Source organism: Nyctibius grandis, chromosome 11 (assembly GCF_013368605.1).
Source record: "Nyctibius grandis isolate bNycGra1 chromosome 11, bNycGra1.pri, whole genome shotgun sequence".
Classification (NCBI taxonomy): Eukaryota; Metazoa; Chordata; class Aves; order Nyctibiiformes; family Nyctibiidae; genus Nyctibius; species Nyctibius grandis.
The window spans coordinates 4,960,128-4,981,259 of record NC_090668.1 but is presented as its reverse complement, the minus strand read 5'-3'; the positions used below and the strand labels follow the sequence as shown (position 1 = coordinate 4,981,259).

Below are 21,132 nucleotides of genomic sequence, written 5' to 3'. Positions count from 1 at the left end.
GTCCACGTCACCTACAAAGATGTTAAACAGCGCCAGCCCCAATACCGACCCCTGAGGAACGCCACTCCTCACTGGTTTTATCACCTGGTCAGTAAAAGGAACAACCGGCGACACCTGCATCCCCGCCCCCGGCAGAGGATGGGACATTAAACAGACACAGTAAATGACGACTTGGCGTCCCCAGGGCCTTTCGCCGCTCCCGGCCCGGCAGCGGGAGGACGTGGCCTTGCCCTTGGTGCAGCCCACCCCGCTGCACAGACGGAGCTTTGTCGTGAGGCAGCCCCTGCGAGGGTGCGGCGGGGAGAGGGGCTGCTGGGACCTGGCCCTGTCTACTCTTTCCTGGGCTAGACTGAAGACTGGGCGAGGCTGCGTGATAAAGCTAAAGAAAGGAGAACGCTCTTCATCAGAGAGGCCCAAATTTCTCTTAAATCCTAGATTTGGTCAGGCTGAAAGCGCACAGAAGCGTTCGTGGTGTTGCAGGTGCTCATGTCTAGCATAGCGCCGTTGTTCACAAGTACCAGAGTTAGCTGAATACATGGGAATTACTTTTTTTTCAATGTCTACTCAAATAGATCTGGGTTGGTGTTAATCGCCTATCATAGAAACCTTTAAAGGAGCTGCCTGGTGGAGGTGAATGTTTCCAAGGGCCAGGGAAATAAAGCTTGAGGTTTGGCTTCCTTCTTAGAGCACTCCCAAGACTAATTTTGGGGAATGGGAAATGAAAGTTCATGCTAAAAAATACTATGTTTTAAGGCTGGTAAATGGAAGGAGAAAAAGCGTCCCAACGAAGATGCTGGTGTGAAGCAGTTCTAAGAGCAGGAGTTGCGCTGCAGGTGCTCTCCCTGCCCAGGTACAGTGAAAGCTGCTTTTACAACACACTGGTTGGCTAATAGGTGGCTTCTGTACTGAAAATAAATGAGCAGCAGCTATTTGCATGCTGGAAAACCCTAAGGCAGCAGCTGTAGATGGTATTCCAGAGACACGGGGACCACGCAACAGCATGTTTTCGGGTGGTTCACATCTTTGTGGTCCAAGTCACCAATGGTTTAGCCATTCTGCTACTCAGAATGCTTGCGGCAGGCATGTGGAGGCACAAGAGAAATAAGTGCCACCATGCCTTGGCCAAGCTCTGTGGGGCTGAGCCATCCATGGCTGCAAAGCACAAAGTGTTGAGAAAGTCCCGCAAGATCCCATGTGGTGCATCTGCCCCTCAAAGGAGGGCTCAGAGCTTCTCACAGGAGAGGAGGGCTACCAAGAGCGCCCAACAGAAGCAAACTAAAAGAAAACAGAAGCGACGCTGTCAGGAAGAGGTAATAAATACGTCAGTTCATGGAGAACAATGCAGCAGTGCAATGTTTTATTGAAAAAAAAAATAATAATCATCTCACTTGATACCTCAGAAGACTGCATCGCAACGTTGGTGGGCCACACCATGGGAGAGAGACATCGGGGAGGCCAGCACGGCGCCGGATGCCCCCCACCGCGTGGGCCCGAGAGCCCTCCCCTCGCGCCCCTGGGGTCTCCCAGCTGTAACGACTTCTGGCGAGGAGAGGAGAGTTTGCCCAGGTAGGCTTAATGCCCTGCTTCCTACCACAGCATGGTTGGCTCAGTCTGGCTTGTGTCTCCTAGTCACCTCTGAGCTCCCTGGGGACAGCCGGTTCCTCAAGGACAGGACTTGCTGTTAACCTGCTTTATTTTCCTTTTATTTTATTTTTTTTTTTCTTTAAAAAAAGCCACCCCACATCTTTGCCCTACTGAAGAGTCCAACGTACGATTATAGTGCAAGAGGGCTTGGTACAAGCGAGCATTACCAGCATGCCGTGGGGGGGACAGTCCTCCCCTACACACACATCACCGTAGGATTAAAAGAACATCGTAGCTCCAGAGAGAAGCGGTAGTGGGTCACTGTGAAACAACTTTCAAACCAACCCACTTAAAAACAAGGTCAGGGAAGTTTCTAAACAATCAAATACATTCACTTTAAAAAAAAAACAAAAACAAAACCCAAAACATTTAAGAACAAAAACTGCTGAGTTTCCCCCCCCCGCCCTCCCTCACCCTGCAAACACATATGCTGCAACTACAAGCTGCCCCTTGACCGGGGGCAGCGAGGAATGACCAAACACGGCAGGAGCTGCAGAAGGAATCGAGTTCTGGTGACAGGCACTTAGTGGGGCTTGGGAGGGCAGCAACAGAAGTGTCTCAGGACCCGGCTCCGTCTGCAGCGGGCAGGGCCGCTTCCCGGGGAGCGCCTGTGCCCCTTTCGCCCCCTTCCAAGACACCAAACCATGGTTTCCTACAGCAGAGAGGGGAACGCCTGTGCCAGAGCCACCGGGCTTCTGGGAGCCACTGCCAGCGGAGGAGGGTGGAAAGAGAAGGGTGGAACACGGCCATGGTCCCTGTCCTCCCTCTGGCAGGAGGGGATGAGAGGGCGAAGCGCCCCGGCACGCGCCTGCGGGAGGTGAGCGCTGCCCTCCCTGCCCCGGCCCACGGTACGGCTGGAGGAAAGCGCGGTGCAGAACGAGAAGGGGGGTGCACGCGTGGTGGGCGCACAAGCGAAGAGCTCTGCGCCTCCGAGCCGTGCTCGTCGGGATAAGGCATGGAGAGAACGCAGCGGAGGATGGTGAAGAGACGCCCTACGGGGATCCCGGTGAGGAACCAGGCTTTTCCACTCTGGCACCACACCTCTGCCTGCTTTAGGCATGCACGAAGAGCAAGCCCAGAAGCTCCCTGCCCAGGATGATCTCCTGCCCTCTAAGCCCACTTCTGCCCAGCCAGGGGAACCGAACGTCCCGTGAATGCTGCTCCACAAACTCCAAGCTACGCAGATCATCATTAAAAAAAATAAAAGATAATGAGATCTAGTCTCTCCCTTTCCTCCCTTCATGCTCTCTGGGATTTTTGGGGTGAGCCAGGCCCAAGTTTATGACAAGCGAAGTCCCTTAAGCGAACAGTCCCAGCCTTGTCAGGTGTCACACGTGAAAAGACAAAGTACAAGGAACCTAGTCACAACCTCCCCTAAAGCTGCTCAAGTTCTCCCACAGCCCTTCCACGTCTGCGGTAACCCCTGGGGCAGCCTCGGCCTCCTCCCGGTTTGAAAACGCTGCAGCAGGATGCAAGATTTTTATTTGTTTACACATGTGCAAAGCGCCCCAAGCCCTTTGCTAGCTATAGGTTTTGGCTCAAAAGCGGTGCATGAGGACCGTGGCTTCTCCTGTGGGGTGGGCTGGCGTCCCCCGTGCCCCAGCCCCACGCTCGCAGAGAGGACGTGAAGGCTATTCCAGTCAAACCCATCTGACCATCTGGAGATGAGATCAGTGTTAAGGCAGTGAAGTGGCCTCTCCCCTGCCGGGGAAGCTTTGCTGCTGCTAATGTCTTCTCGCAGGAGGTACGTGTTCACAACCGCCCTAGCAGAGGGATCTGAGAAGGCTGCCTGCTTGCCCACACCGAGAAACACCTACATTTTGGGAAACGGCTGCCTCCCAGTTACCTTAATCCAGATCTGCCTCTTAAACCAGCGCAAACTCCTCCAGCCCAGCAAAGCTGACGCCGCTCCCTCCTGCCAACGCCGGGCTACGGCCTCGCGTCTCCTGGCTGGCTGGGCCAGGCACGGCGTAGGAAACCACGGTAGGGACATTCACTGGCAGCTAGAAAGGGTGATTGAAAAAATTCAAGTATGCTTTCCTCAGCGCACGGCCCACGGCAGGCGTCGGGAAGCCCAGTCTGGCACGAGGGTCGCGCGGATGTCATCGACATCCCCACTCGAGGGCATTCTTCGCACCCCACCATCTTCCCAGCTGAATGTCTGTCTGCGCCGGCACCGCGCGGCCACGCAGACATCCACAGATACAATGTGCATCTGTAAATGCTAAAAATAATAAAAAGTGCAACGACGTCAGCTTCTTTAAAACAATCCACATTGCTCTGTTACCGTCAGAGGAGGGAGGCGTCAAGGGAGCGGGGAAATAAAACCCTAACTGGAACAGTAGATTGCAAATTTCTCACAGCTTGCACATTACAGTGTACCTGTTCCCAAGGAGCTGAAAAGGGAACCCGTCTCTCACAGCTGCAGCAGTCAGGCCCTTCTCCCACGCCACTCCTGCCCGCGCCGCGGCCTCCTGCCCTCTCGCTGATAGAGCCTACGGTATTTCTTTGCTTAATTAAGGAGGGAGGAGGCCAGAGGAGCAGAGAGCGCAGGGGAGGGAGGGGAGGAAAGTGAGCAGGAACTAAGCACAGTCCTCAGGTTTGCGTGAACGATGCCTTCGCCGTAACTGACGGGAAGGAGGGTCAGCCAGCCAGCCCCCCTCCCAGGGCGACCAAGACCTGAGCCAGCCACAGTCCTGGTCCCAAAAGGAGCTTCAGGCTTGGAGCGAACGAGGGAGACCATTCAGCAAATCCACCCCAGAGTGGTTTGTTTTGGAACGTTTTCTTCTGGTTTTTGGTTTAAAATGTCACTTTTATTTTTTTTTCCTCTCTTCCTCCTATGCTTCCTCCTCCTCCCCCCTACAGAGAAGCCCCTTCCAGTGAGACAGGGCAGGAGCTGCAGGCGCGGTGGTTCCTGCAAGGCCCAGGAGGCACCGGTCACTTGTGGCGCTGAGCCGTCTTCTTCCGTTTCCTCTTAAAGAAGCAGCAGCACCTGGGGCACAAAGGACAAGGCAAGTGAGCCCCGCGCCCGGCACCTCGGGAAGGTCCCCCGCCACCCCGGCCTTCCCTCCGCTCAGCCGCATGCAACAGCACCGCCGCGCGCCCGGCCCGAGGCCCAGCCACACCTGCCGTCCCATGGGACGGTTGGCAGGTGCTGGTGGATGGTTGACACCACCAGCCCGGACTGGTAGTCCAGCAAAGGCGGGTAGCCACACGCTGGGGGGGGTCCCGCCGCCCAAAGGCTGCGGGTGACAGTGGGGCGCAGCCCCTGAGGGCAGGGCTGTCTCCCTCCCGAGGCCCGACTGGGGCAGGAACACAAGGAGCCATCTGGGAAAGCATAAAACCAGGATGCAGATGCTCCGCTCCCTCTGTCCGAACCCTGGAGGAAGCGGACTGGGACGGTGAGCCCTGGCTGCTCTTCCCAGCTACGAGACACATGGTTTTCACCACCGTTCACTAAAACGACAAGTGACAAAGAGATCTTGGCTCATGGACCAGGTTTCTTTACTGAACCTTTCACAACAACCAGATCTTCCACCTTGGATAAATCATTGGGTGCCGCTATGCGGAACCCCTGCTTCTTCCCCCATCCAATGCGAGGGAGGTGCACAGCGCCCGGGGATCAGGGGAAGCAAGAAGGATGGATAGTGGAGGCTGAGGTGGGGAGAAAAATGCCCATCGCAGCTGAACCATGAAGAGTGGTGGTTTCACTTGTGGGATACGCTGAAAGCAGTCGCCCAGGCTTTCTGTGCCTGCTGGCTTCCTACAGAATTACTTGGCTTTATAGAATCACAGAATGCTTTGGGTTGGAAGGGACCTTAAAGATCATCCAGTTCCAACCCCCTGCCATGGGCAGGGACACCTTCCACCAGACCAGGTTGCTCCCAGCCCCATCCAACCTGGCCTTGAACACTGCCAGGGAGGGGGCAGACCCAGCTTCTCTGGGCAACCTGGTCTCACCACCCTGACAGGAGAGAATTTCTTCCTAAGATCTCATCTCAATCTCCCCTCTTTCAGTTTAAACCCATTTGCCCTCGTCCCATCACTCCATGCCCTTGTAAAAAGCCCCTCTCCAGCTTTCCTGTAGCCCCTTCAGGTACTGGAAGGTGCTAGAAGGTCTCCCCGGAGCCTTCTCTTCTCCAGGCTGAACAGCCCTAGCTCTCTCAGCCTGTCTCCAGAGCAGAGGGGCTCCAGTCCTCTGAGCATCTCCGTGGCCTCCTCTGGACTCGCTCCAACAGCTCCGCGTCCTTCTTCTGTTGGGGGCCCCAGAGCTGAACGCAGCACTGCATGGGGGTCTCAGGAGAGCGGAGCAGAGGGACAGAATCCCCTCCCTCGCCCTGCTGGCCACGCTGCTGGAGATGCAGCCCAGGACACAGGTGGCTTTGTGGGCTGCCAGCGCACGTTGCCAGCTCATGGTGAGCTTCTCGTCAGCCATCACCCCAAGTCCTTCTCCTCAGGGCTGCCCTCAATCCATTCTCCACCCAGCCTGTGTTTGTGCTTGGGATTGCCCCGACCCAGTGCAGGACCTTGCACTTGGCCTTGTTGAACTTCATGCGCTTTGCACAGGCCCAGCTCTCCAGCCTGTCAAGGCCCAACTGAAATGCCTCTACGCAGACGCACGGAGCATGGGGAACAAACAAGAGGAGCTCGAGACGTGCGCATACCTGCAAGGCTACGACCTTACTGGCATCAGAGACATGGTGGGATGACTCTGACGACTGGAGCGTTGGAATGGAGGGATACGGGCTTTTTAGGAAGGACAGGCAGGGGAGGCGAGGAGAGGGTGTTGCCCTCAATGTCAATGACCAGTTTGAGTGCACGGAGCTCTGTCTGGGATGGAGAAGGGGCCAACGGAGAGCTTATGGGTCAGGATTAAAGGGCGGGCAGGGACGGGAGACGTTATAGTGGGCGTCTGCTACGTCGACGAAGCTGCCTTGGGCCTGAAATTCCTATCTGTGGCTCTTCCGGCACTCTCGTGCTGACCTGCCATCCTTCTCCAGTCTCTGGGCACCTATTACTGGCCCTGGCATCGGACTGGCTGAATTGGGAGGGACTGAGGATCCCCTCCCCCGGCAAATCTAGTTTAAAGCCCTCTTTACCAGCTTGGCTAGCCTACGACCCAAGATGGTCTTCCCCTTCTCTGACGATGGACCCCATCGGCTGCCAGAAGACCAGGTTTCTCAAAACGAGCCCCGTGGTCTAAGTAGCCAAACCCCTGGCTGTGGCACCAGCCCTGTAGCCATGTGTTGATTTGCCTAATTCGACTGTCCCTTTTAGTCCCCCTCCCTTTGACTGGGAGGATCGATGGGAAAACTACCTGGGCCCCAGAGTCCTTTACCACTGCTCCCAGGGCTCTGTAGTCCTCCTTGATACTTCTCAGACTGCTCTTGGCTGTATCACTGGTGCCCACGTGAAACAGCAGCAGCGGGTAATAGTCCATGGGCTGCACATCTCTCTAGAGAGCACATCAGGTCGGCAGATGGGTGCCTCTGTGCCCCTCAGTAGAGAGTCACCTCCCACTATCACCCGTCACTGTTTCTTGGTAGCACTGGTCTTTATACGGGGGCCACACTGGGCTCCAGCGTCTCTCCCGATGCGGCGGGTCTTTCCTCCTCAGACTGCAGAGGACTGAAGCGGTTCTGCAGGGGCACCTCAGGCTTTGGGAGAAGTTTCTTCCTCCTGATGGTTCTTGCCTTTACAACCCTCCATTCTCCTGCAGTTTTATCCCCCCTTCCGAGTGTGCCGCTGGGGGGGTTTTTGGCTGTTTGGCCATGGACTGCGGGGCCACTGCAGACTGCACTTGAACCCCAGCATCCAACTTCTCAGCCTCCTTGATGTCACACAGCCTCCCAACTGCCTCCTGCAGCTCAGCCACCTCCTGCAGGAGGCCCTCCACCATCCCTGCCCCAGGCAAAAGACCCAGGCACTTCCCGCAGCCCGAGGTCTGCACTCCAGCAGCTCTGTCTGGGTGGAGGCGTTGGCCACGGCTGGGGTCGATGGTGCAGATCCCTGAGCCGGAGCTGCAGCCCTTGCTCTCAGGCGAGTGCTCACCATCCTGCCTTGAGGGTCAGGTAGGGTGACAAAAAGCATTCAAAAACACTGGAACAACTTCTCCAAATCATTTTCTGTCGGGTCCTTCATGGCTCTGAAACGTCGGCGTTACACTTCTATCCTCTCAGAGCTGGAGGAGCAGATTCGTTCTGACTCGCAGCCCAGAAGGTGCTTGCCCCCGGATGCACCAGCCTTACTACAGGGTGCAAAAGCAATGGGCGACCACCACCCCCCGCTGTGAGACCAGCCTGCCAGCACAGATCATCTGCTGGGGAGACCGAAACTCCCTACCCCATGGAGAGCTCAAACAGCCGCAGCGAGAGGAGGGCCACCTCCCACCGCACGTTCCTCTGGTCCGCACGGACTAATGGCCAGGGGAAGTTTAATGTCCGCGATTCGTCTTTAGGTTCCTAAACAGGCCCAGTTTGGAGGTGAGCAGAGAGAAAACGCAAAGCACTTGTCCCTGCAGGAACACGGGCTTAGAGCAACCTGTGACCACTCCGTCACCACCCACCTAGCCTGACGTTTGCAGTGTGAAGCATCACCCAACCCAGGCTCCTGTGCACGGCTGGCACTCTCACCCCCCCCACCCCAGGACTGCTCTTGCATTTTATTGTCCCGCACCATCTGCCACCCTCTCCTGCTTTAACCTCTCGCAAGTGTTTCTCTCCCACAGCAGCCACCTTCCTTCACGACTTGGGCAATGGGGTGGGGAACGTAATGGGGAGAGAGGATGGAAAATGCACGAGTTGTTATGATTTTGCATGCAGTGGGTAAGGGAAGAAGAGGGCTGAGCAGCACTCGTTTCCTTGGGCACCCAACGAAGGGAGCTGACTGACTTCGGGCTGGTTTTCCTTGTGACTGTCTTTTTAGGCTGTTACTCAGAGGTCCAGGGAAGGGTTCAGGAAAGGAAGTCCGGGCAGTTCAGACAGGCAGAGGCAAAACACCAACATAAAAGGATAAGGCAGGCTGACAATTACAGAACGTGATCTCTCTGCATGCAGACAATGCCCAAGAGAACAGCCCCAGACTACGACATACAGAGAAGCCAGAGATGCCAGAGGTATTGGAGGCAATGCCTATGGAGAGCAGGGCAGAGGCGGTCAGTCTCCCATCCAACAAGGACATTCCTCGCCACACACGGGCTTTGTCACCTCGCTCCGTAGCGATTCCCACCCATCAACCCTCTCTAGGACCTAAAAACTCCTCATCCGAGTCTCCGCTTGGGCCTCCGCTTCCTGGGTACGTGGATTCCCCAAGGGGCAAGGGAGGGAGGGAACACCTCCATGGGACACCTCGAGACTGGGACGCTAAAGCTGTGGCTTCAAAACCCTGATGAAACCGTACATATGCCTGAGCTGGGCTTGGACCAGTGCTAATCCCAACCCCTCCGTCCCTTCTTTCCTGGAGAAGCCAGTTCCCCGGCACCCTCGGCTGGCAGCTGCAGGGTTTTTGGAAAGGAGCCATCTCCCAGCCACCCTCTCCAAGCAGGGGCTCTGTCACTAACGAGGACTCCACGGCCACGTCTTTCCACCCTCTCTAACGATACAGGCCCTGGCTATATAGAGACAACTCTCCGAGGAAGTGACTGGCCCCCTTGGTACCCAGCGCTGGCTTTTCCCTTCGTAACCGTCTGCGTGAGGAATTCCTGCAAGACGCTCGGCGAGCCTGGTCCCGACTCTGCCCAACTCCATTAGACATCATCTGCTCACGGACGTAACAGTTTGGGGGAGATGGTAAGCCAAACAGAAAAGGATTAAAATCCATCTTTTGCACCCGTCAGTTCAGAGATCAGCCAAATTGCTCGGCCTAATGCGGCCGCTCAGACACAGCCCACACCCTCCCCAATATTGCGTGTGGTCCTCAGCACGGCCCTAAAATCAAAACAGCTCTGGGTTGGCTTTGACTTTGTGCCTTTTTAGGGTTTGGTTGGTTTGATTTTGCCAACCCCAGTCTAGTCTGGTCCGCTCCCCCTTGCATGTGGACTGGAGAGAGGGACTCACCACAAGTTGAGCATTTTCAGGCAGCTACAGAGAGTGTAGAGAAAAAACACAGAAAGGAAGAAAGAGCAATTAGTTCACAGAGGTGGGATGAAAGCATGTCACTGCAGCCATGCAAACATGCAGTGCAGACTGGCAGACACACACCATGCCTGCCCGCCGCCCGCCCCCAGCCCTCATACCACCTCTGCCTTTGCCATGGCGCCGCTGAGAACTGCCACGTTTTCCAGGGTCTCAAGGCCTCTGACAAACACCGTTTTTCCATGAAGGCACCGGCCCCATGAGGTTCTTATCTGGGGTTGGGATCAGAAAGGGGCTCAGGGCCACCAGGAGAGGAGACTGCTCTTGTCCCCTGCAGCTCCAACAGCAGAAGGGCCAGATCATAGATCTACGCCTGGGACCTGCCCTTCAGCGAAAACCCATGGCCGGGATCAGGAGCTTATCTCCAGCGTACCCCAAAGCAGAAGCGTTTGCACAGCTCCTCTGCCTGCCAGGAGTGCCAGGGAAAGACCTTTCCGCTGTTGCATCTTGTCTCGAAACACAGAGCTCCAGCTCCAGCTCCTTCTAGCTCCTTCTGGCCCACTTTGCTGCAGAGCAGAATCCAAAAATCCTTTGCCCTCTGCATATATCTGAGGGGGTTTATGATCACAGATGCAAGTGAAGGTGAAGCCAGCCCTCCCTGTGGCAAGAGGAATGAAGTGGACTACACTTGGGGCTTACGAGAGACCCTGAGCCTGTCAGTGCAAAGCAGCCCCTGCTCTGCTTCCCAGCACCTCCAAAGCCGATGTGGGACCACACAAACAAGGGCTGGAGGGAGGCAGAACAGTTCCACGCGTCACGAGACATGGCTCGGGCAGCACGGCCCTCGCACGCTCCTTTTCACCTGTCTTGACATCTCCCCTGTACACGGGTGCGGGGTCTGAACCCTGGCCTCGCTGAACACGGCGTTGCAGATACGCAGGCTGAAGGTGGTCCCATCTTAAAGCTGGCTCTTCCTTGCGTTGGCTTCTTGTATCAAGAACCGTTAAGGGTGGCAATTTGCCCCATCCTTTCTAGGAGCACCCCCAACCCACGTGCCCAGGGGACACCCATTTCAGTCTGACCAAAAGAGAGCCTGTAATGCCAAACCAGTGGTCTCTGCAGGCCACTCTGCCCATATCTAATAGGAACATTGCCCAATCTACAAGGTTGCACCTCAAGGTCTCCCCCACCCTGCCATACTTGATGAGGAGCCTGCACCAAAACCAAGGCTCGCTCCTTTGGCTGGGAGGGGGAAGCGTATCTGTCCACGGGCACATTGCTGCCAGGATCACGCCCCGGCCGGCTAGCAGCGAGCACGATCACGCACAAGTGCTTCCCAAGGGACAGAGGAATAGACAGCAGAAGACCTTCAGGACAACTGGCACTGTCTTCAGCCTGACGCATACCTAGGGACCTTTCCCATCACCACACCCTTTCTCACACCTACCAGTCTTCCTCTTCACCCTCCCACAAGCCATTCCTGACAGAGGTTCCCACAAAGGTGGAGACAAACAATGTGGGACAAGCAACACCAGTGTCATCCAGTCAAGTTATAACTGGGCAGTTGGGCAACGTCACAGCACCGACCAGTTCCAAGGCAGCCCCGGGGCCTATTTACCCCTGGCACAGGGAATGTCAGGATCATGCTGTGACCTGCTAGGGTCCTGCTCTAGTTTAGAGGCAGCAAGAAGGTCCCATGTTGGGGATCATGCAAAAGGTGACATGACGGTGCCAGATGCAGCACGGGTGCAAAGGAGGCCAAAATGGTCAAAAGCAGCAACTTTGTCCATCAGTTCTCACTCTGACCACGTGCTACAGAGGAGAGGTCAGCTCAGAGGGAGCACGCTCTGCCCCGCAAGCAGGAGGGCTGCTTCTGGTTTCTCTCACTCAGCTTCCATTGGGCTGGACCGACAGAACTCACGGAGAGAACTACCCGTTCCCGCAAGAATTCCTTTAGGACCGTTCTGGATACCTGGCATCCACTTCTTGCAACCAGGAATAAAAGTGTTAACTTTCAGACCAACCATCTCTTCACCGAGCTGTGCTCAAGCTACTCCTACGCTCTCAGCACGAGAGTACAGCACGTTCTCCTTTGGGAACAGGGGATTCCTGAAATCAATTCACATTATTTCGGTATTCGTGTTACTGTCTGTCTTTTAGTACATGCTCTGAGTAAGATTTTCATTCTCCAGCCATGAGAAGTGTCAAAAAGAAGCAGCAGCAGCAGCAGCACTGAAGACATCATGCACAAAAGCAGCAATATGCAAGGAAAAGGGCATGGGACACGAGCATCGAGTACTTCACCAGGGGTAAACATCTCCACTCATTTCCCAGCAGGAGGATTAATGACCACATCAGTGGAAAGCCCGTTTCTAAAGCAAACGTACTTAGCTTCCTCCACCACCTCCACCTCCGCCTGCGCTGTTATCGGTGCGTTGGAGTGTGCCCCCGTTGGGTCATCCACGTTCAGCTCCCCGTTGGTCGAACTAACCACCTGAAACACAAATGAACACCCTGTTAACGAAGCCTCCTTGCATGTGATGAGTCTCCACCCGCCTGGACAAGGTGTAGAAGAAATGATTTGCTTTGCTTTATGTTTAGATCAAAGACTTTAGGCCTAGATAAAAATTAATAAGGAAACAATAACCACAGGTGCTCAGGAAGTCTGAGAACCACATCGCAACCATAATGCTGCTCCTTGAGCCCTTGTATAGCCCCCTCCAGGGCTGGCTTAAAACCCAGTCAAGTTCATCAGCAGTTTCTTAGAAATTTGGATATAACAAAAGATAATTGTCCGGAAAATAAGCATTTATCAAAAGAGCAGGAGACTACAGAGGTAGAAAACCGCTCAGCTTAGGCCTACACTGTGGTATATAGTTAATAGAACACCTTGAAGCCTTCTTAAAATTCGACGGTAAAAAGATCTGTGTGTGCAGAAGATGAACAAGGAGATAAGTGACCAAGACGACCCTGAAGACTTCAAAGCCAGAATGATGAAGAGGAACAGAACGACAAGAACCAGCTGAGACATGCTGAGATTGCGGTGGATTTTTAACAAACGAGAAGATTCAGGAAGCATTTGTGGAAAAGTACTAAAGACTTTATATCTTATGTAATGCGTTCTGAAAAGTGCCTAAGGTGTAGAGTTTTTGTTGTTAACCACCATTCACTGTGGTGGTGGTCCAAGTGTGAGTTGCTCAATAGAGTCAGCAAACCTGGAGACCCCGACTCTGCCAATTTTCTTTAACAAAGGGATGCTGTGGGAATGGGAAATCTGAGGGACAGCTTCTGTTTGCTCCTGTCTCTTTGCACCCTCTTAGCAGGCTGTGGGATTCCTTGGGTGCCTTTGAATCACGTGCCTGGTTTGGAGAGACCAACTGGTTCATCCCAAGGAGAAGAGCAGGCAGGAGACCGTGTCTGTGTTCACTAATTCACACTCCTGTGCCCAGCACAGGTCTTGTGTTTTTGGGAGGCTACGCCGCTTTGGGAGGCCTAATCACGAGTGTGAAGACTAACTGACAGCCCTATAGACGCACATAAACTGTATTACGGGGATTGTTTTCTCCTCACACTTTTACAGGTGAGCAACTCAGTCCTGTTGCCTGCCAGCACTGTGGGAAGAAGTCACTCCAGAGCCACCAGAGTCTCACTCCTTACACAGCCAGTTTCTGGGGCCTACAGGAAAGCTGGAGAGGGACTTTTTACAAGGGCATGGAGTGATAGGACGAGGGGGAACAGTTTTAAACTGAAAGAGGGGAGATTGAGATGAGATCTTAGGAAGAAATTCTTTCCTGTGAGGGTGGTGAGACCCTGGCCCAGGTTGCCCAGAGAAGCTGTGGCTGCCCCCTCCCTGGCAGTGTTCAAGGCCAGGTTGGATGGGGCTTGGAGCAACCTGGTCTAGTGGAAGGTGTCCCTGCCCGTGGCAGGGGGTTTGGAACTAGATGAGCTATAAGGTTCCTTCCAACCCAAACCATTCTATGAGTCTATAATCTTCACCCAAAAGCTATTGATACGGTCTCTCATCTATTTTTGCTTCACAGCTGACATTATGGCTTTCTTCTGCATTTCCATTACGACCATCCAGATCCCCAGCTGCCAGCAGCTCTGCATTTGCCAGGAGAGCACATAATTTTCTGGATAATTCATCATTGCTCTATTGTCACCACAACTGCCAAAGAAGCCTGTATGGGAGGGGGCAGCCACAGCTTCTCTGGGCAACCTGGGCCAGTGTCTCACCACCCTCACAGCAAAGAATTTCTTCCTAATATCTCATCTCAATCTCCCCTCTTTCAGTTTAAAACCGTTCCCCCGCGTCCTGTCACTCCGTGCCCTTGTAAAAAGTCCCTCTCCAGCTTTCCTGTAGCTCCTTCAGGGACTGGAAGGTGCTAGAAGGTCTCCCCGGAGCCTTCTCTTCTCCAGGCTGAACAGCCCCGACTCTCTCAGCCTGTTTTTAGAGGAGAGGTGCTCCAGCCCTCTGAGCATCCTCTGGACTCGCTCCAATGATTTAGTTCCTACTTATGTTTTAGTTTCTCTGCTACTCACTAAAATACCTTTAAACGAAAAAAAGCGATGTGGCTAATCAAGCCCCAAAAAATCATTGAATTCAACCAAGTATCAGGAATAAATAAAATTTTCAACCTAATCTGCATTTCAGTTAGGGGCACCCTGCACTTGCCGTCTGCTCAGCTCAGCTCTGCACCACTCCAGGCACTAATCCCCATTTCACCAGAGCCAATTTTCAAGGTCTTGTGTCTGGCACCAGAGCCAGCTCCCGCAGGCAAACCTCTGCCAAAGACTTCACCTCACCAGCGATATTAGACAGTTCTTGTTCGCTTGAATGACCTTTGCATCTTCTCTCTGGCACGCCCAGCCATCTTGCTCTGCAGTAGAGCAAGAAACTCCCTTAGTGAGCCTGACTGACAACCAGAGGCAGGTCTGGTTTCATAAATCTTTTCAGGAATTTAAAAATTTAGCTGTAGTGCCACCTTTAATGCTGTCTGGCACTGTCACGCATCCTCTCCTCATCCACCTTCCGCAGTGCCATCACCCAGAGATCCACCTTGCAGCCACCATGCCCTTACACTGGTGTTTGTGCTGGTCTGCCACTGGATCCAAAACTAAAATGCACATGTACTGAGGAGCAAGAGAACAGGGTCACCACACCCCACAACTGCAGCGACAGTTCAGCCTGTCTCCCCTCCATCCGGAGCGAGAAGCGGCTGTACAGCCTACTCGCACCAGCCATCCCCCGTGCATTTCTCCTGTCTGACACCCCTACTTTTCCATTAAGCAGCAGGAATTTGACCAGAACCTCACCTATCAAGCCTGAACTGGAACAGCTCAACTATTTTGCTAACCTTTATGGGATTTATATACAACAAACCCTATTTCAGCTGCTTCTCACTACCTAAGAACATCCCCAAGGTGGGGATAGAGAGGTGCTTTATAGACCAGACCTGCTAATATACACTCCTTTCTGTGTTCAATTTGGCAAACTTGAGTTCAAAACAGCTCTTGGAGGAAAAGCTTCATTGAAGCTGTAACAGCAATGATGTTGGCCATCACAGCTCGGGTCCCACAACACCATGGCTTGAGCGTTACGTACAGGAAAGGACTAAACTGGCTTGTGAAATTGCTCTCCTGACCATGATGCTATTGCAATTTGAGGAGAATTCAGGGGATTTAACACAGATTCTCGCATCAAGGCTGTACACGTCAGAAGAGGTACCTGTACTGATCCTCCGTGCCGATCTGCAGCCAAATGAGATGTCAAGTACGAGGTATTCGTCTGCCGGCTTGGCTGGATCTCCCACTCCCCTCGGCGATCTGATGATGCCTGCTCACAAGTTCAGAAGCACGAGAGAAACAGAAGAGAGGGGCAAAAGGTGAATGAGGGGAAGAAATAAAAGGGTGTTCGTTAGTGAGTTAGTTTCTTTGCAAAAAGCAAGGCATTTATACTTTTAGTTGGGCTAAAATTTCACTCTACCAAGTACACCTCATACTTTACTTCAGCGGTGTCTGCAGGAATCCACTGCAGGAGTGGATTTCTTCTCCTCTAGCTGCTATATAAAGAGAAAGCTCAGATCTACTCAGGAGGTTATTTCTTTACACAGCTTCATTTCCATGGGTTTCAGCATAGAAAAAACCACACTGACAGTATTTTTATCTACGCCTGTCAAGTCACACACCAGAGCACTTGGCACGTGTCCTGGTTTGGCCTAAACCAGGCCAATTTTCCTTTCAGTGATTTTTACTTTCAGCTAAGTCTCTTCTAAGTAACTGCACTTTCTGAAACTAACTGCATGTTCTGCAGACAGTGTCTGCTTCTAGGACTGGTAACACTCAGAGTTTGTAGTTATCACTGAGGTACCAGTAGGGATGTTGTGCAGAAAGGCTCTTGCTGTTCTTAGTCTTAGAGAAACCAAGGTCACTGCTAAATTCCTCACTGCTTACGAGTGAAGAGCCGCAGGGGGGGTCGCACCTCCAGGGAGAAGCGGACAGGGCAGGTGACCCAAAATTGACCAACGAAGGTATTCCACCCCATACACGTCATTCTCAGTATAAAGCAGGGGGATCACGAGGGTCTTGGCCTGCTTGGGCCTTCGGGCTGCTTGAGCCTTCGGCCTACTTGAGCCTTTGGGCTTCTTGAGCCTTCGGCCCTTTTTTCTCCCTTCTCGCCCTTCTGCTATGGCCAGTGTCCAAGGAGGACTCTGTCCGTTTTCCTGCTGCCCCCGATCCCGATCCGTGCATCCCTGAGTCCAGCTCTCGACCGTCGCTGGGCCCAGCCTGGGCCTTCCCGGAGCCTGCCCTGCAGTGCCGGTGGTGACGTGGCCGACATCGGGGGAGCTCGATCTTGGTTTTGTATATATTTGTATAGATTTGAATATTTCTATTATTATTATTATACTCTTTTTCATTATTATAGTTTATTAAAACTGTTTTAACTTTCCAACCTGTAAGTCTCTCTCTCTTTTCCCTTTCCCTTTCCCTTTCCCTTCTGGAGGAGGTGGGAGGGTTAACAGAGAGCGTCTGCCACAGGTTTAATAGCCGGCCCAGCTTCAAACCATGACAGCATGGCAGCAAGATTGGATGCACAAGCTCGACCTCCCTAAAATACGTATTTTTTTTTTTTTACCTCAAGTTTGCAACATAAAACAAAGCCACATTTTATTTCACCAAAAGCCAGTTCCACACACTCATTCACCTGTACAGTGCAGAAGGAAACATCCACCACACCTGCTTGACTGGAGAGAGGGTTGGTGGCTTTTTGGTTTTCTGCAGAAAAGTAGATAAGAAACTTTCGCTAACAGTTTCTTCTTTGTCCCCAACAGATGCAAACTTTAGGCAATTAAATTATTAGAAATTTGTTTTATTAAAGAACCACTTTGAACTTGGATGTGGAGCTCCTTACAGGTCGCCCAGCTTTGATGACAACCAGCATTCACCTAAGACCCAGGAAGATCTCAGCGTACCTAAACCCAACTGACCAGCTGGAGGAACACTTCTAAGACCAGGAAGCCGAGGACAAACAGGTAGATCTGAGTTGGCCTCACGTCAACAGCAGAGGATGCAGTCAAGCCTGAAGTGACCGACGGGACACATTTAAAAGGTGTCTCCCTGGATGCCGTATAAAAAATTTAAGCAAATGTTTCAAAGCTGAAGCACAAATTTGAATGAAGAGAAGGCAGAGCTTTGGAGTCCTCCCAGTGCACACGCACCTGGCAGGAGGGGTGCTGAACAGAGACACCACGGACCTGGCCAGGAAACAAGAGGCTCGGGAGAATAAACACCAGGTTATCAGGAGTGATGCTGAAGGAGTTAACTAAAGAGCGGTGCCCAGGCCCTGCCTTTCCCTAGCACTACTTTGTGTCACTCCATGAGCCTGAGCTGTGGTCTGAGCAAGAGAGAAGCCACAGGGCTCAGTGCCACTGTGGAAAAAAAAGCAAAGAAAAAAAGACCACAAGCAGCTCCACACAAGAGAAAGACTCCAGAAACCTCTGAATAAACTTCAAGACTAACTAGTAAATTGTCACTCAGCTACAACAGGAGCACATGCAAAGGGAAGCAAAATAAAAAAAGAAGTCTCCTGGCATTTTATAAAACATTTGCTATCGTTCCCTTTGCATGTGACCTCTGACTCCCTCCTGGAGTGACCCACGGTGCCGTTCCTCCTTCCAAGCAGTCACCAAATCCAGTTCATAGGTACTGTTTCCCTAGAGGTGGTCTTGTCCAGGCTTGTCCTATTAAATCTTATTACGTGTTCTTGTACTTGGTGACATTCAAAGGAGAAGCACTTCCCTTGGAATATTTTTTTAATGGCTGCAAGTCACAAGATTATGAACAACTGCAGAATTTAAATGCAGGTGTTAAAAGCTAACAGAAGACAGACCTTGAGGGCTGCTTCTTCCAAAGCACTACGCCATCAGGTTGCTTGGCTGGCCCAGGTGATGAATCACAGAATCACAGAATCAGTCAGGTTGGAAGAGACCTCTGGGATCATCGAGTCCAACCACTGCCCTGACACCACCATGGCAACTAGACCATGGCACTAAGTGCCATGTCCAGTCTTTTCTTAAACCCCTCCAGAGATGGTGACTCCACCACCTCCCTGGGCAGCCTCTTCCAATGTCTAATGACCCCTTCTGAGAAGAAATGCTTCCTAATGTCCAACCTGAACCTCCCCTGCCGAAGCTTGAGGCTATGTCAATATATGTCATACTATGTATGAAGTAGTACCATGCCACGTCAACGTTAGGAGAAGCACCCTTCTGCCTAGGAGCCTGGAAGCAGTTTCTAGGAAAGGCTCTAGCAGCCACAAGAGTCAGCTTTTTCTCTTTACTCACAGCCAAGTATGTGATAAACTGGTTCTGAAGTAGGCTCGAGCTGAGCTGCCCGAAACGCAACCCAAGCAGTGACACCGAGGAAGTGATGCCTGTGAAATTTGAGAGCATCAAGTTCCCATTAACACTCATCACCTTCCTACCAGCCACCGAATTACAAGACAAGACTGGCACCTAAAGACAGAGGGGGCAGGGCTCAGAATCACACAGAATGACAGAATCCATCAGGTTGGAAGAACCCTCTGGGATCATCGAGTCCAACCATTGCCCTGACACCACCATGGCAACTAGACCAGGGCACTAAGTGCCATGTCCAGGCTTTTCTTAAACCCCTCCAGAGATGGTGACTCCACCACCTCCCTGGGCAGCCCCTTCCAATGTCTAATGACCCTTGCTGAGAAGAAATGCTTCCTAATGTCCAACCTGACCCTCCCCTGGCGAAGCTTGAGGCTGTGTCCTCTTGTCTTATCGCTAGTTTCCTGGGAGAAGAGGCCGACTCCCACTCCACTACGACCTCCCTTCAGGTAGTTGTAGACTGCAATAAGGTCACCTCAGCCTCCTCTTCTCCAGGCTAAACAACCCAACTTTGACAGATAGTAAGTGTCTTCACTTCTGGAGGAAAAGGCTACAAAAAGGAGATCAGCTCTCTCATTAGCATCTTTATTAGGAACCAAACATTATAAAAGAGAATCTGCAGTTGTTATACCCGGGAACAAAAATAAGGCAACTAAATCCAGAGATTAAGGCAGCCACTTGACCCAAACCCAGGTCTCCAATTCATTCCTCTAGATGTTTATTTCTTCTACTATTTCCTTTAGAGAAATTGCTTGCTCAATACTTAAAAGGAACATCCCTTGGAAGAGAGTTGTTTATGTTTTGGCAAGAATAAACTGATTTTCCCTGCACACTGGGAAGACGCTTCATACGTACATAGCGTGAAGGTCTGTTGTCAAAGCGGACAACTAGAGACTGCCACCCAAAAAAGGGGAGTTAATGCATTAATCAGGCAATATATTAAAGCGGATTATTTTACTAGTACTCACAAACCAGTCCACGCTAATCAGCATGCACAAATACAGCACTGCACACGTGCTTTGAACGATGCCGCTTCCTACAAGCAACACTTCTAACGAGGGGTGTTCACCCCGATTGTAGCTGATGGCTTGAGATGTGTTCTAGTCTACGTTAGCTGCTCTACCATTCAGAGCTGGGCTGCATGGAACAAGGAGAGCTGAGCCCAGATAGGTTATTACATCTCACACTCGATTCTGCACCCATGAACCCCAGCTCGCACGAGCTGAGTGGGAGCAGAGCCGGCAGACAAGGAGCTAGGATGGCACACAGCGGTTAGAGGAGCAGAGCGAGCCCAGAACCACTCACTGGGAAGTAAGAACGCCGGCAGTTGGAGATCTACTGAACTCCTCAGCAGTTCTGTTAATACAGAAAATCCAAACTCTCAACACCAACAAAATATTAGAACTAGAAAGGAAAAATATGGGGAAATTCCAATTCAAAACCTGGCAGGTCATCTGGATGATGATGCCCAGCCTCCCCAAGGGACCCTACCCTGGCAGTCCTTTATGCTCTGCAACACCCACACCATGAACGGGACACCCTGAGAAGGACATATTGCGTGTACAAGGGACACGTACATCCTTATGGCCGCTGCACGGTCCATGGGAAGAGGGCACCTTGGAGCAGGCTGCCATCGCCACAACTATTGGGTCTACTCCACAGTCCATGTGCTACAAGTAAAAGCACCCAAAAGAACGTTGTTGGCCAGGTAGGTAAGAGAGTCTGACCAGGCAGGTCAGAGAGTCTGACCAGGCTGGACAGTTGACTTAAACAGCTCACCCACAAACTACAGAAAAATGACCCACTCCAAACTGTACTCCACTTGGTTCATGATCCCAAGGAATTCCACTGGCTGATACAGTATTTCAGCAACCTGTTGCTTTGACAAAATTCTGCTCAAATCACAATCGTCTTCTACGTTAAGCAGGAATTGTGCTTGCCATGACCAAGGCAAGAATCAGCCCCAGCCCCCTCTACTGGCGCAGGCTTTCTGCTTCTCCAGACCAAGAGGGATTCAGAGAGGTGACGAACGTGGCCCTGCTGAAGGTGTTGTGAGCAACGCACCTGATTGCGAAGGGCCTGCTGCGATGGTCGATCCCTATGGATGTGGCTGTCTCTCGTTACTGCGGAGGTCCCAGAATCTACGTGAACAGATCCCACTGGAGTAGGCTGGAAAACAAGGCGTTCGTTAGGATGAAGCCAATTCTGAAGATCCTGCTCACTCTCTCTCGACGCATGCATGGACAAATCTAACTTGTCAGGCTGGCTCCCATCAGGTAGAAGCAGGAAAACATCAAAACACTGCCCAAAGGTACTGGCAATAACCAAGGAAAATTACAGCCAGGGCTATAAAATCCCCGTGATTTGATGGACACATGATTTGATGCTGGACACCAGCACCAAATGTCTTGTATAAAAATTAATTTAAAAGATTCAGCTAATTATCTGTACTGGTGTCAGATCACACCTAATGTGTCTCACGTAGGATTATTACAACTGAA

At 52.3% G+C, this 21,132-nt stretch overlaps 1 protein-coding gene across 10 annotated transcripts in view; it reads right to left on the bottom strand.

Moving 5' to 3' along the window:
• Positions 1-4,435: 4,435 nt before the first annotated feature.
• The window catches only part of CSNK1G1 (casein kinase 1 gamma 1), a 127,279-nt gene continuing 110,582 nt past the window's right edge, over positions 4,436-21,132 (bottom strand). For 4 of the 10 annotated variants that reach the window (XM_068410172.1, XM_068410171.1, XM_068410175.1 and 1 more), the window contains 5 exons: positions 20,696-20,800; positions 15,445-15,552; positions 12,104-12,210; positions 9,699-9,722; positions 4,436-4,636 (listed from right to left, as the gene is read on the bottom strand). In XM_068410172.1, coding sequence (XP_068266273.1) covers positions 4,582-4,636; positions 9,699-9,722; positions 12,104-12,210; positions 15,445-15,552; positions 20,696-20,800 — 399 coding nt within the window. In that variant the 3' untranslated portion in view covers positions 4,436-4,581. Of the gene's footprint in view, positions 4,637-9,698; positions 9,723-12,103; positions 12,211-15,444; positions 15,553-16,920; positions 16,992-19,936; positions 20,036-20,695; positions 20,801-21,132 lie in introns of those variants that run through there. The other 6 variants (XM_068410174.1, XM_068410176.1, XM_068410177.1 and 3 more) reach the window with 5 other exon arrangements.